General features: G+C 41.5%; 2 protein-coding genes and 1 pseudogene across 3 annotated transcripts in view; all 3 read right to left on the reverse strand.

The window, feature by feature from the left end:
* Positions 1 to 205: 205 nt before the first annotated feature.
* Positions 206 to 4985, reverse strand: LOC134193263 (WD repeat-containing protein 76-like). The gene is made up of 15 exons (XM_062662085.1): positions 4909 to 4985; positions 4745 to 4846; positions 4580 to 4675; positions 4164 to 4222; positions 3972 to 4095; positions 3814 to 3921; positions 3713 to 3753; positions 3489 to 3642; positions 3262 to 3420; positions 1780 to 1907; positions 1619 to 1717; positions 1179 to 1322; positions 1070 to 1117; positions 673 to 775; positions 206 to 493 (listed from the first exon to the last, which is right to left on the reverse strand). Exons 1-15 carry the CDS (start codon positions 4960 to 4962, stop codon positions 347 to 349), a joined length of 1566 nt encoding a protein of 521 aa, XP_062518069.1. The 5' UTR covers positions 4963 to 4985; the 3' UTR covers positions 206 to 346.
* Positions 4986 to 5128: 143 nt separating this feature from the next.
* On the reverse strand, positions 5129 to 8138 carry LOC134193082 (TNF receptor-associated factor 6-like; annotated as a pseudogene).
* Positions 8139 to 8730: 592 nt separating this feature from the next.
* LOC134193059 (kinesin-like protein KIF28P) overlaps positions 8731 to 14242 on the reverse strand; it is a 15150-nt gene continuing 9638 nt past the window's right edge. For both annotated transcript variants that reach the window (XM_062661844.1, XM_062661845.1), the window contains exons 16-30: positions 13536 to 13599; positions 13338 to 13466; positions 13040 to 13203; positions 12888 to 12973; positions 12633 to 12695; positions 12387 to 12521; positions 11982 to 12065; positions 11862 to 11924; positions 11598 to 11678; positions 11475 to 11543; positions 11123 to 11248; positions 10895 to 11050; positions 9158 to 9235; positions 9041 to 9097; positions 8731 to 8977 (exon numbers count right to left, since the gene is read on the reverse strand). In XM_062661844.1, coding sequence (XP_062517828.1) covers positions 8840 to 8977; positions 9041 to 9097; positions 9158 to 9235; positions 10895 to 11050; positions 11123 to 11248; positions 11475 to 11543; positions 11598 to 11678; positions 11862 to 11924; positions 11982 to 12065; positions 12387 to 12521; positions 12633 to 12695; positions 12888 to 12973; positions 13040 to 13203; positions 13338 to 13466; positions 13536 to 13599 — 1493 coding nt within the window. In that variant the 3' untranslated portion in view covers positions 8731 to 8839. The remainder of the gene's footprint in view (positions 8978 to 9040; positions 9098 to 9157; positions 9236 to 10894; positions 11051 to 11122; positions 11249 to 11474; positions 11544 to 11597; positions 11679 to 11861; positions 11925 to 11981; positions 12066 to 12386; positions 12522 to 12632; positions 12696 to 12887; positions 12974 to 13039; positions 13204 to 13337; positions 13467 to 13535; positions 13600 to 14242) is intronic.

Here is a 14242-nt window from a genome sequence, read left to right on the forward strand (position 1 = left end):
ATATAATAATTAAATATTAATATGATAATTATCATATTTAATTAATATATTTAATTATCATATTTAATAATTAAATATAATAATTAATATGATAATTAAATATGATAAATTTGGGAACACAATATTATAGTTGGTCATCACAACTAATTCCTATGTCAACTGATTACCACAAACAGAATCAAACAGCAGCACACAAAAGCTCGTTACTTAATTAAACAGTTGAAGCATATATTGCAACAAAATATATAGCAAACAATAAAATCTTAGTTAAACAATCTGTTTAAGCTGTCTACTGTCCACAAATGGTTACTTCTCTCAACATAAACAAGAGCTATGTCTCTATGTCTTACATCCAAACAAAAACACGACCACTTGAGTTACCACCAACAATCCAATTCTCAGATGGATGGAAGCTGTTGAGTGAGCTCACACTATTGAACAGTTCGTGATGTAGACTAGCTAGTATGTTGCCATTTGATCCCCAAACTTCGACCTAGAGGTAAGTCATACATGTAAACACGTACGCGTGCACACACACACACACACACACACACACACACACGTGCACACACACACACGTGCACACACACATGAACACACGTACACACGCACGTGCACACACACACACACACACACACACACTACAACAAAAAGCATAAAAAATGACAAGACCTGACGAGGTCGCTTCATACTGCCAATCACGAACACATCGTCTCGTTTAGGATCCCACATAGGCTTGAAGTTTGTCAGCCAACGGCCAGTCTGGTTATCATGCCTAACACATAAACAAATTAACTCCTACCAACACATGCAAAACATACACAACAAAACACAATTGTCTACACGTTTTCATACAATGTGCCTGTAATATCAAAACTGTCTTTCACTCAGTCCTTAGTCTAAACCCATTTGTCTATATAAAGCATTAGAAAATCGACAAAATCAAATTCTAAACCAAGACATTTCTTCATCATTGGACTTTGGATTTTGTGTACATACAGACAAATCAATGTGTACCTGTACCCTACACGTATACCATAAAAATTGATATCAAGTTAAAATGCCTTACGGAATTGACTTCGTGAGATGAAGATTCCCGTCTTCAAAGCTGGAAATCCTATTAGAAACAACTCAAACGTATGGTGTACAATCAAATGCAAGACATTAACTTAGGCTACTTGACTGTGTTGTCTGTTGACGATGACACAATTTTGTTTCCTGTAAGAGGTGAGAAGTAGGCAGAATCAACTTGTTTGTGGTGGTTCATCTTCACTACAGGATGATGCGATCTCAGACAACGCAGATCCCATACTGCGACAACGCTACATATGTATACAACAACACATCGACGTCAAACTCAAACTCAATCAACATTTACACAACTGCTGCCTGCATGTGTGTGCCCACCCATTCATTCGCCAACCTGGCTGCGCTAGTGTGTGTGTGTGTGTGTGTGTGTGTGTGTGTGTGTGTGTGTGTGTGTGTGTGTGTGTGTGTGTGTGCCACTGTGTGTGTGTGTGTGTGTGTGTGTGTGTGTGTGTGTGTGTGTGTGTGTGTGTGTGACATATAATACCAATTACTAACAAACTACAATATACAACACACCTCTCCATCTCACCTGTCAGCACTACACGATACAAAGTAGTCTCTAACAAGCGGATGCACATCAACACACTTCACATTCCTCATATGCAAAGCAACCTCAGCACAATGACATCTACATTAATACAACCAGACAGATATCAAACTATAAAAACCAATGAACAGCAAACGACATACTTGGAAGCCCTGACATCTACAATCCGAACTTTCCCATCGCTGCAAGCAATTATAAACGAATCGAAAGAAGTCGATGTAAAACTTAATGAATTCAATTTAACTTCCTGAGATGCGGGTAAAGAAAACACCTGCAAAATACATCTACATTAACGTAAAAATTAGACTTATGTATATAAAAAAATTACGTACAACTGCCAACCAACCTAGTCTCGCATAGCCAGACCCTCTCCGCCATTATGCATACTTCCGGCAGAATAGCCAAAAGTATGATGGTGGAGAGGGTATGGCTATGCAAGACTACATCCAACCTGCTACCCACTGACCCACTTGTCTGATCATGCACCAATAAACTTATCTGATTAAATATAATCGCTAGCCTGTTTATTTGCTATGTGTTCCACAATTGTCTGTGTGCCTACGTGTAAGTCAACAACCTTACACCTTCCAATATAAGTTCCATATTTCTTCGAATAGTGGCTGCCCTCAAATAGAAGCCGCCCTCGTTTCAAAGCCGCAGTTAAAAAACTTGTTAAAAATAGAAGCCACCCTCGAATTGAGGCTGCACTGAAAAAGTCTGCAGAGTTACTGGCCATGCCCATATCACATGCTTTTGATGCTTGTGCATTAATCTCATCCTACATGTGCGCACTCGCCAACTAGTTCAGGGTACTTTCCATGTGATTCTCAGTGCATGTGCATCTAGAATGTAGATAACATATAGTCGTGGCATTTACAGCTAAACCTGCAGCGTTGGCACCTTCAAAAGTGTCCAATTATGTCAACAGAAAGAAGTATGACGTTCCAGTACCAACGTGACACCATGTGAAGTAGAGACTTAAAAATAGAGTCCGCCCTCGAATACAAGCCGCTCTCGTTTAGAGTTCACAGTTCCATAACATTGTTAAAAATAGAGACTGCGGCCACTATTCGAAGAAATGCGGTAAATAGATTATGTCAAACCACTCAATGTGTATCTAAACCTAAACTGAGTTTCCACTGCTGTACTATACGCTCTACTGTTGCCGACAACATCGATTTACTATTATCTCTATTGTATCTAAACAATGTATACATACATATACATGTGTGTGCACGTGTGTGGTGTGTGTGTACAGTGTGTGTGTGTGTGTGTGTGTGTGTGTGTGTGTGTGTGTGTGTGTGTGTGTGTGTGTGTGTGGTGTGTGTGTGTGTGTGTGTGTGTGTGTGTGTGTGTGTGTGTGTGTGTGCGTGTGTGTGCATGTGAGCATGTGTGTGTGCGCATGTGTGTGTGCATGTCTGTGTGCTTGTGTGCTTGTGTGTGTGTGTGCGTGTATGTGCATGTGAGCATGCGCATGCATGTGTGCATGTCTGTGTGCTTGTGTGTGTGTGTGTGTGTGTGTGTGTGTGTGTGTGTGTGTGTGTGTGTGTGTGTGTGTGTGTGTGTAGTGTGTGTACTCAATACCATTAGCACTAGAAACAACCCACTGACACAAGTATTGTCACCTCGTCAAATATCTCTCTCTGTACATCCATACAACGAACTGTACCATCGTAACTCGTAGAGAACAACAAATGTGATTTACTCGTTGCATACTTCAGACACGACAACGGCTGACTGTGCGGCTCAAACAAATAAACACCATCCTCACCATCACGCGAAAACTACAACACACAAACATTCCAACAACATCATACCATAACATATTAATATCAACCAAAAATACTCTCACAACTTGCCATATTCCAAGACGTCCCCACTTGTCACCCACAGCAACGATGGGCAAAGCAGGCGAAGGATGAACAGCGAGAGCCATGATCCGATCGGGCACAACTTTGGCCACCCGTTTCTCACTCAACTTCAACGTCTGAAGAAACTGCCCATATCTGACCAAACAAACGACTCACACCACAAACACAACTTCAACCCATTCAATTCTGTAGTATTTCTACAGACCGTTTCAGGTCTCCCATGACGTGTCCGTCCTCATGTACAACCTAAACATACACATAATCAATTTGTTCATGCTAATCGCACACGCCTCATTGCTTGACTGCCTTAGATTGATAAGTTCGTAGAGATTGTGCTAATTCTTTGCTTGCGTCAGCATCTCCATTGTAAACTGTGCTCAACAAAACTGGACCCGACGGAATTCGCTGCCTAATCTAAACAAGGCAATGACTCATTATACTCTGTGACTATCACTGGAACTCACTGGTTGATCATTGGCTGGTTCCCATCGTACGAGTGAGCCAAATTCTTTACCAACAATGTCAGATGAATTTTTTAGCCTCAAGCGTAGAGATACACGCGAAGGCTGAAGCTCAGCTGATTTTTCTCTAAATACGTAACCAACGTGTGGCTGTAGCCGTTTAATACGTAATTTGCTGTCTGGCTATCATCTCACTTTGTCTTTAGTGTAACTTGCTTCTTCTGATTCCTGACAGTAGCTAAAGCATTTCTTGCCTAACAATACAAATTATTGATATCAAATTTTAATTGATTTATAAAACATACAAGAGCATGTTGCAAAATTGATATCAAATATTAATTTAAAATCATTGTAGCAATCAATTATCACTAATAATGTCTGTGCATTAGATATGTATCTAGAGATGTTAGTGTACCAAAATATTTTCAAATAAATATTTAATATTTAATTAATTCATCATAATCAAATAACCTGATTGACTTCTAGTATCTCAACCAATGCACTCAGCACAAATGTTGACTAATTAATTAAATATTGAGTACTAATAATTAATAATTAATTAATTAGTTAATAATTGTTTATCATAATTAAATTAATAATTAATTACTAACATCGCCAAGTTGAAGGCTTTCAAACAGCATCGCATGTTGTTCGATATTCTTCAGCCTCAACACTTCATATTCGGAAAGACCCGGATAAACGACAGCCTGCACGCACAACACACACCGTCGACGCCCACGCAAGCAAGCGTGCCTGGCCGTGGTTTCGTTACTTACACTCTTGTCGTCCTTTTCATCTGTAAACTTGCTTATACCCACAGTTTGATCCTCCAAAATGTCGATTTGAGCGTCTTTTGCGTCTCGTTCTGCTGTTTGATCCTTCAACATGTGAAAACAACACTAGACTGCGATACTTCGAAGCTACATATGTTGGAATCGACCTTATATCGTTTCGTCGTCGTTGGATAAATCGATTGCACCTTTCGCTTGGACATGTGTCTCGATTTCGGCGCGAAATATCGATCACGTGACGAAGCAACCAGCTAACCCGGATAATCAATGTAAACAAGTCAGCGTCCAATCAAATGTACTCACAGTAGTTAGTCTCGCGTGGCCAGACCCTACCGCCGCGTCATACTTTCGCGCAGAAAGAGTCTGGTGTACAAGTACAAATTATTATATCATCTAGAAATTAACTAAAAATTAATAATAACTCCAAATAGTACACTAAACGTTTACACAACGCATTCGAAATGAATTAACAAGTTATCGTGTTTTGTCAAATGCGGCCAACTCATCAGCTCACCGTGACTAACAAACTTCTGCCATCCTCGACCCTCATTCTGCGCCGATGTCGGACGCTCAAAGTTCCTCACAGCATCAGGAAGCAACGAACGAGCATTGAAAGTCCTTGATGGACACCTCCCTCGACCCTCTTGATCAACAATCAACACAGTGCATCGACCCATAAATGGCCACTGAAGCTCACCATCATAGTCGCCCTTCAAGAGAGCAACATAGAGTGCCAAGTGTGTTCCCCGGCCCTCCTTTCGACCATTCGGATAAAGCGTGATACCAAATTTAATTTATATCCCGGGCGACTGTTGTAGAATGAACGACTTGTGATGCTTCCGACTCGACCTTGTCTTGCCTCTTCAAGCTTCGATGCCCATCCGTCTATCTTCCACTCAAACGGATGCTCAACTGTGATGATCTCTACACGTTCTGATGTCTGATTAGCGTCCGGCTTTGAGTCTTTCTTGTTTGAGCCGCCGGTGAGGCGTTCAAGACGAGTTATCGTTTGGAGTTGTTCGGAGAGTTTCTGTTCGTGTTTTGTGAGTTTTTGTTCTTGTGTGGCTAATTGGCGTTTCTGTTCGCCGAGTAGGGTGTCTTGTTGGGCGACTCGTTTCACGAGAAGACTCATGTGTTGCTTGACGTTTGAGTCTGCGTGTTCTTGGATGCCCAGCTTGGGGCCCTACGAGAAATCAACCTGCTGGGTGGCGATAGCGTTGAACGACTGTGGGAATACCTTGAATGTGCATCCGACGTGGAAGAATTCGCACTTCACTTCGGCCACTTCACAGTCTCCATCGGGTGCCATGTGTTTCTATGATAAAACAGCCACCGTTGTATCTATATCTTTCCTTTCAATTCAAGATGTAAACATCGGTGTATATAAATGGTTAGTTGACGTAGTAAATGCGTAGATTACTACAGCAATCTGTAATGTTAACTTATGCATAGCAAACTGTTGAGCTTTGTATTTATATAAATGACTGTTAGAGTAGCTTTGTATTTATATAAATGACTGTTAGAGTATCGAATTTGTCTAGATAGTGTACGTACGGTTTGTACCTTGCTTCGTATCCCTCCCTCCCTCCCATGTTCGTGGAAGCCGTATTTAATAAACCAAGTAGGAAAGGGCCTTGTTCAGGTCAGTCTTGGCCCAACATTACGTGCACCACTATACTCAGGTCGTCAACTTGACTAACGTCTTCAGCTCAAGAGAGTTGTCTGATGTCTGACTGTAAATGGAATGGGTTTGTGATGGTGTGTTGACCTTCCAGTGTCAGCTTGACTGACCTCTTGGGCTCAGGTACTTGGCGGCCACGTCACTTTGAATGACCTCTTAAGCTCGAGCTACTTGTATGATCAATTTCAGCTCTGTGAGCCAACAGGTTAAAGCCAGCGTTCACAAACCTCTCTCACCCCTGACATGTTGCCCCATTGAAGTCTACACGGTCTCATGTGTCAACACAATCTCATGTGTCAACACGGTCTCATGTGTCAACACAGTATCACAGCTAGCAAGCATGCTGCTTATAATCCAATGTAGTACGAGAGATGTGTGTGTGTGTGTGTGTGTGTGTGTGTGTGTGTGTGTGTGTGTGTGTGTGTGTGTGTGTGTGTGTGTGTGTGTGTTGTGCTGCCGATCTAAAAATGTAGCCTCGTTCTTTAATTTTCGTTGAGAAGAAAATGCTTCCAACACTACATCTATCTTCAAACAGTATCAAGACATAGCTATGTGTCACCTCAGGTTTCATTCTCAACTAACCATTTCGAGCCAACAATGACTATAATGCACCGTTTCACTTAATCCCCCTACTTTGGCTCTAAACCTGATCAACAAAATTTATATCTGACTTATTAATTAACTTAACCACAAGTCTATACAGTTTAAGTAAACTTGTGTTCATACCTGCATAGTATAGTCCAAGTCACATCAAGTTACTCTACTGATCACCCCTCCCTCCCTCCCTCCCTCCCTCCCTCCCTCCCTCTCTCCCTCCCTCCCTCCCTCCCTCTCTCCCTCTCTCCCTCCCTCCCTCTCTCCCTCTCTCCCTCTCTCCCTCCCTCCCTCCCTCCCTCCCTCCCTCCCTCCCTCCCTCCCTCCCCTCACTGGAAGCAACCTTCCAACGCAGTGACTGTAATTCACCTGCTTCAGACTGTCTTAGACACTGAGACAGTGAAGCCTTATAGGGTGATAGAAGAGAAACCCTCAACACAAACTTCGAAGAAAACCCTCAACGAAGCCGTAAGACAATCCTTCAAGAAACCCTCGAGCATCAGTCTGACTACAGAAAAGTTGTGTGCAAGAGTATACTCACTGTAACTAACTCATCCAATAAAAATTAAATAATAACTAGAAACATACAGATTACAGTCTACATGTTACCCTCCACTACACCTTTAGCCACCGACATCCTAGCACACTTTGAGTACCTGCAGATGGCCCAACTGTCCAGTCCACTCACATCCCTGTTTATGCCGCTCACACCTCACCTCAAGACAGAGCACTTTCCTCTCAACATTCCTGTCAGGAAACACCTTCACCCAAGAAACAAAAACACACAATGACCCAAAACAAACAAAAAGACAAGACCACACCAAGACTCACTTCCGACCTCTTACATAACCGTTTGTCGAGCGGACATCGAAATTGACTGTTCCTAGAGACAAATGCAACTGCTAGACATTGTGTGGTGATACAGGAGCGGACAGATTGGGACCGTGTCATGTTGTCGACGCATTTCTTGCAGAAGAGGTGACCGCACGACGTCTGCAGCGGGTCTCTGAGCACGAGCAAGCAGACTGGACACTCCAGGTCTTTACTGACAGGCGAAAGGAACGACGCGTCGTATCCTCCCAATGACATACCGACAAGAGTTACAAGTTTGGGATAACTACGCATGCGCATGAATACAGACTGGCGACTTTCAGTTTGGAGAAATATTTGACTACAGGTGTACACTTTGTATGTACTGTTAAGTAGTCCAAGCTATCTAAATTAATTGGTTTTAAGCTAAAAGGGTGATTAATTAATTTTTATCATATTTTTAATTTGGGATAGAAATTTGAAGTCTGCGTGTATTTTTGTGGTAATACTTTGAGGCAAGTCAATACGCATGGTAAGAAATAGCTGTGTGTGTGTGTGTGTGTGTGTGTGTGTGTGTGTGTGTGTGTGTGTGTGTGTGTGTGTGTGTGTGTGTGTGTGTGTGTGTCTGTCTGTCTGTCTGTATGTCTGTATGTATGTATGTATGTATGTATGTATGTATGTATGTCTGTGTCTTGTGTGTCTATCTGTCTGTCTGTCTGTCTGTCTGTGTCTTGTGTGTGTGTGTGTGTGTGTGTGTGTGTGTGTGTGTGTGTGTGTGTGTGTGTGTGTGTGTGTGTGTGTGTGTGTGTGTGTATTTGTGTCTGTGTGCATCCGTGTGTGTGAACTACAAGATATTCAAGCATTACATCATAAAGCACAACAAAAGTCACAGATCTTTTCAATATTAACATTTACCATAAATATGATACAGAGTACAAGAAGCAATAAGCCTGCATACTTTCACGTTCCATACACTACCACACCTACAATTCTCATTACATAACACTACATGCAGCACTCTTAATCGTGCCATCTTCACTTGCTCTCTTGGCCCTTTCCGTCATCGCAATCACCTTAGCTGCAGCTTTAAATCGTTGAGTCGAGGGCTTCAATGCCTCTTGCAACTCAGCCACCTTTTTAAACAATCAACAATCAACAAAAAATGCAATCAAAAATTTACAATCATATAAACATACTTGTACAGTCAGAGACTTGTTGTTTCTTGCTGTCGCTACTAGGTCCTCTATTGCTTTCTAGCATTAGAGAACATAATGTAAACAATTGGAGGAGAAGTGAGGCATACAAGTTGGTACCATTTTTGACTCTAGTCTCTCGGTTCGTCGTTTGGCAGTCGCCAAGTCACATAACATTCGATACTTTTCATCGTCGTCCTAGAAACCATAACCATCAGACTGAACATTGAAGTCAACAAAATCGTATACCCTATTATCTCTAAAATACACACGGGTCACCAATACAGTGGAGCGAGAAGGTCTGGTACGAGGCTAAACTCAGTTACGTCTGCAATAAAAAAGCACACTACGGGACTTCATCCAAACAATAAACGTCACAGTCTCCAATAAAAGCACATGTCTCGCGAAGTACCTATTACCAGTAGTCAAACGTAATGTACTGGATGGCAAGCACAGCTGAGTTAAACAATGAAATTACCGTATTTCCACGAATAGTGCCCCATGCTCAAATAAAAAAATGCCCCATGGTGAGCCTATACGAAATAATAATGCCCCGTGTTTAATTAGTGCCCCACAGGGGTAGTATTCAAACCCAGTTATATGCATGCGTGTCTATCTATGTTTCCATTTGTGATGAAATGAATACCCAGATAGAATCACTGAGTGACAAGGAAGATTCAACGTATGCAACAGACCAGGAATACGACTCAAGTGATAGCGAAAGTAGCCAGATGGTAACTTTAAGATTAGATTAGATAGTTTGTTTGTGTAGTGTGATGGTATGCAAACAAACAATGCAACAGTCTCTATGCTTGCGAAATATAATGCTCTATCCTCAAATTGTGCCCCATGCTTAAATAATGCCCATGTTTTCGAGCTATGAAAAAAATAGTACCCGTGGGGCACTATTTGCGTATATGGTATCTAACGCAAAGTCTCCAAAAAAAGACATGTCTCTAATAAGAACACATCTATCAGGCCCTTTTAAAAAGAAGGTCGTGTTTATGTTAGAGATAATAGGGTACAGCAAGAGAGAATATGTATATTACTGTTGTAATAGATTAGCAATTAGCCACAAGAGAAATGCCTGCACCCACATGCTACATTTGATGCAGTTTATACAGAGCAGTCGTTTTGATAAGGTACTTTTTGTAGCACTGTACACTGCTTTAGAAATTCACTGCAGCCTATGCTACCAACTTTGCTTACTACGCATATAACCAGCAAAATTGTCGAATACAATATCTCCGCGCTTAGTGCCCCATGGGGCACTAATTTTCATAGTTCTGAAACATGGGGCATTATTTGAGCATGGGGCACAAATCAAGCACAGGGCATTATTATTTTGCGAGCACAAAGACTGCTGCATTGCTCGTGTGTTGCATTGTTCGTGTGTAACAATGCAACACACTACACAAACAACACGAACAAACTACCTAGTCTAATCTTACAGTCTTACTGAAATGTATCTTAGATACTTTCGCTTCACTTGAGTCATATTCCTGGACTGTTGCATACGTTGAATCTTCATCATCAGTCAGTGATTCTATTTGGGTGTTCATTTCATCTCAAACGTACACATTGGTAGATGCGCATGCATAAACTTGGTTTGAATACCCCCAGTGGGGCACTAATCAAGCATGGGGCAATATTATTTCGTTATAGGGTAACCATGGGCATTATTTAAGCATGGGGCACAATTTGAGCATGGGGCACTATTCGAAGAAATACCATACTTTCCTCCCGACCAACAACAAACCCTCCCAAACAGCAACATGCTATGGCATTGCCACTTCTGGTGAGAACACCGCAACTCGTAAATTAACAAAAATTTCAATGCTGTTGCATTGCACTCACTTTGAATCCGGCATTCACTGATGTTGCTGATTTCCCTCGTTCTGAGCCGATCAACTCAGTCGTTGTCATTTTCTTCCTTGCCTTCAAGGCACTGCTACTGCTTTGCTGACCCCACACTTCAATAACCAACGGTTGATAAGCCAAATAGTCGAGAAGCTGAATGCATGTCAACAAATGACACAATCACAACACACCAGGCAGTGACCAATCATACGTATAAACTCCTACCCTTTGAGTAACAGGTTCGTAACTAAAGACTTTGATGTGATTGAAGTCAGGATTTGAAGTACCCGATATCTTTTGAGTCACAACCGCCTCCTTATCCAGATAAAACTTGTATTTGCAATACACATTCTAAAGCAACACAAGCAACCCATCAACACATTCAAATGCCGACGAATGGCACAAATGCCTAACAGAAGAGAACACAAGAGGTTAACCAGTAAATAGATGGATACATGCACATATGTACACACACAAAACAGACATTACTACCACAAATACGTAAGACACAGACTATCACTAACATGGAAGTAACAAATAACAAACGTGTGGTTGGATAATCCTCGTGTACACTTACGGTGGAAAATTTTGATGGGAGACCTCGAATACAAGGAATCTTGACAGCAAATGTCATCTTTTGGTCAACCTGTGCGAAATAACATTACATGTTATGGGAGGTGATGTTGTTATGTGGTAATACCAGATCCTCAGGATCATCAACAAAGAGATCGTCGTCGTCGGTTGCTTCGTGTCCCTCATTAGTGCAAGGCACAACTTTTACCTACAAATTCAAATAATTGACAAACACGTGCACGCACGCACACAAGCACATATGCATGCACGCATGCACACACACACACACATGCACGTGCACGCACGCACACATGCATGCACACACACACACACACACACACACACACACACACACACACACACACACACACACACACACACACACAGTTACCTCCATGTGTCCTTGTTCATTTGCTTTGTAGTCGTTGATAACTAGATACTCTTCTAACTCAATCTAAACATCATAATTACCATAACAACAAACCAGTACTGTACAAACAAAACGACAAACCATGTACGTTAAACTTGCTAAATACACGTGCACTGAGCCAATCATCATGTCAGTTTCAGGATCTTCATGAAACGGATCTTTCTCCTAAATAAATATTTTCTGTAAATTAATTCAGCAGAATTTAAAACTGCAATGTGAATCCCTGGACGTTGCATTGCACAGTACCGTAACAGTACATGTCCAATATGCCACTTTCAGCTTACACGTCTTTCGTCTTCTGACTCAATTGTTTACCTCGACCAATCTGTGTCTTCACTCCCCACTTGTTTGTTTCCCTACCTTCCTGACTAGCTGCTTGTCTAACAAATTTTTCTGTTCTTGTCTTAGTTTGTCATCTGTTTGTCTATTCAATCAACTGTACTGTCCTTTAAATAGTTCTGTCAATGATTGTACATCTTTACGCACCTCGGACAAATCCCACGCTTCTCCTTCAACATAGTTCTGGTACATTTCCTGCATAAGGTATTTTCTGTTGACAAACTTGTTGCGTGACCACAACCAATAGTGATCTGTCTCAAGATGACGCATCTTCACTTTTACCTATGATGACACAGCACCATGACAGTCACAGAGCAGCAACCCACAATGCAAAATGGAAAGTGTCGGTAGCAATAAATAATGTACAACAATCTAATTAGAACAATCAGATACCTCTGTTCGACCCTCTTTCAGTCCTCTGGCTTGAGGCGAAACCAAAGCAATTTCAAAGACCACCTATTGCCAACAATGAAGACATTGGTTAAGAATAAAGAGTGCACACACACAAACAAACAAACAAACAAACAAACAAACAAACAAACACACTCCAAAAAGTATAGTACTGAATACTATCGATCAGCATTATTGATACATACAACAGTGAAGAATCCAACAAGCCATATTGTCACTGCAATAATGTCAAATCACCTTCTTGTTCAGTTCTTCTGACATCGCATTAGCTTCATTCACCATAGGAACAAGAGCAACAAGATCTTCCATCAACAAGATATCCTCTGCAACAACCAAGCAAACACGTTATGTAAATCATTAACATCAATTATTTCAATCAACATCATCACCCTTAGACTTTCCATCTGTCTGCATGTCAAATCCTGAGTTTTGTGCAATTTCTTCCTGTGCCATGTCGTATGTCACATTCTTCAGTTTCACACCAGCTTTCTTTGCTGCCGCTAATTCTTTAGGATGATGAACGACATACAAATGACTCGAACCAAACATAACCCTACATATAATACAAAGTCACATACAAATCTAAAATTTTAAGTCCAATTGATTAACATTAGAAAAAATCAAAATTTGAAATTGAACAACAAACACTCAAGAAATTAATGCAATAGTGTGGCGCTCGTGTCTAACCTGTCGTTGTGATGTAACGGAACTTCGCTCATCACACGTTCTCCATTCACCAACACACGTGCATCTTTAGCTGGTTGCAACTGAATTGATCCATTCCGATTCGACACGTTGGCGTGTTCAGGTAGAATACTAATTGCACATCACAACTTGTAAAGTGTACAATACATGCAATTAAAAGGCACATATGTCGCGTTGTACCTAAGTCCATTCAAAATGATGGTATTAGGAGGATCTGCCCTGTTGTTGCCAATACGATGATCACCTGGAAAGTAAATGTTCAACTAATATAATGATGTTGTAATTAAAATGCTAAAATATGTACAAATAAATTAGTAATGCACACACACACACACACACACACACACACACACACACACACACACACACACACACACACACACACACACACACACACACACACACACACACACACACACACACACACACACACACACACACACACACACACACACACACACACACACACACACACACACACACACACACACACACACACACACACACACACACACACACACACACACACACACACACACACACACACACACACACACACACACACACACACACACACACACACACACACACACACACACACACACACACACACACACACACACACACACACACACACACACACACACACACACACACACACACACACACACACACACACACACACACACACACACACACACACACACACACACACACACACACACACACACACACACACACACACACACACACACACACACACACACACACACACACACACACACACACACACACACACACACACACACACACACACACACACACACACACACACACACACACACACACACACACACACACACACACACACACACACACACACACAC

Source organism: Corticium candelabrum, chromosome 17 (assembly GCF_963422355.1).
Source record: "Corticium candelabrum chromosome 17, ooCorCand1.1, whole genome shotgun sequence".
NCBI lineage: Eukaryota > Metazoa > Porifera > Homoscleromorpha > Homosclerophorida > Plakinidae > Corticium > Corticium candelabrum.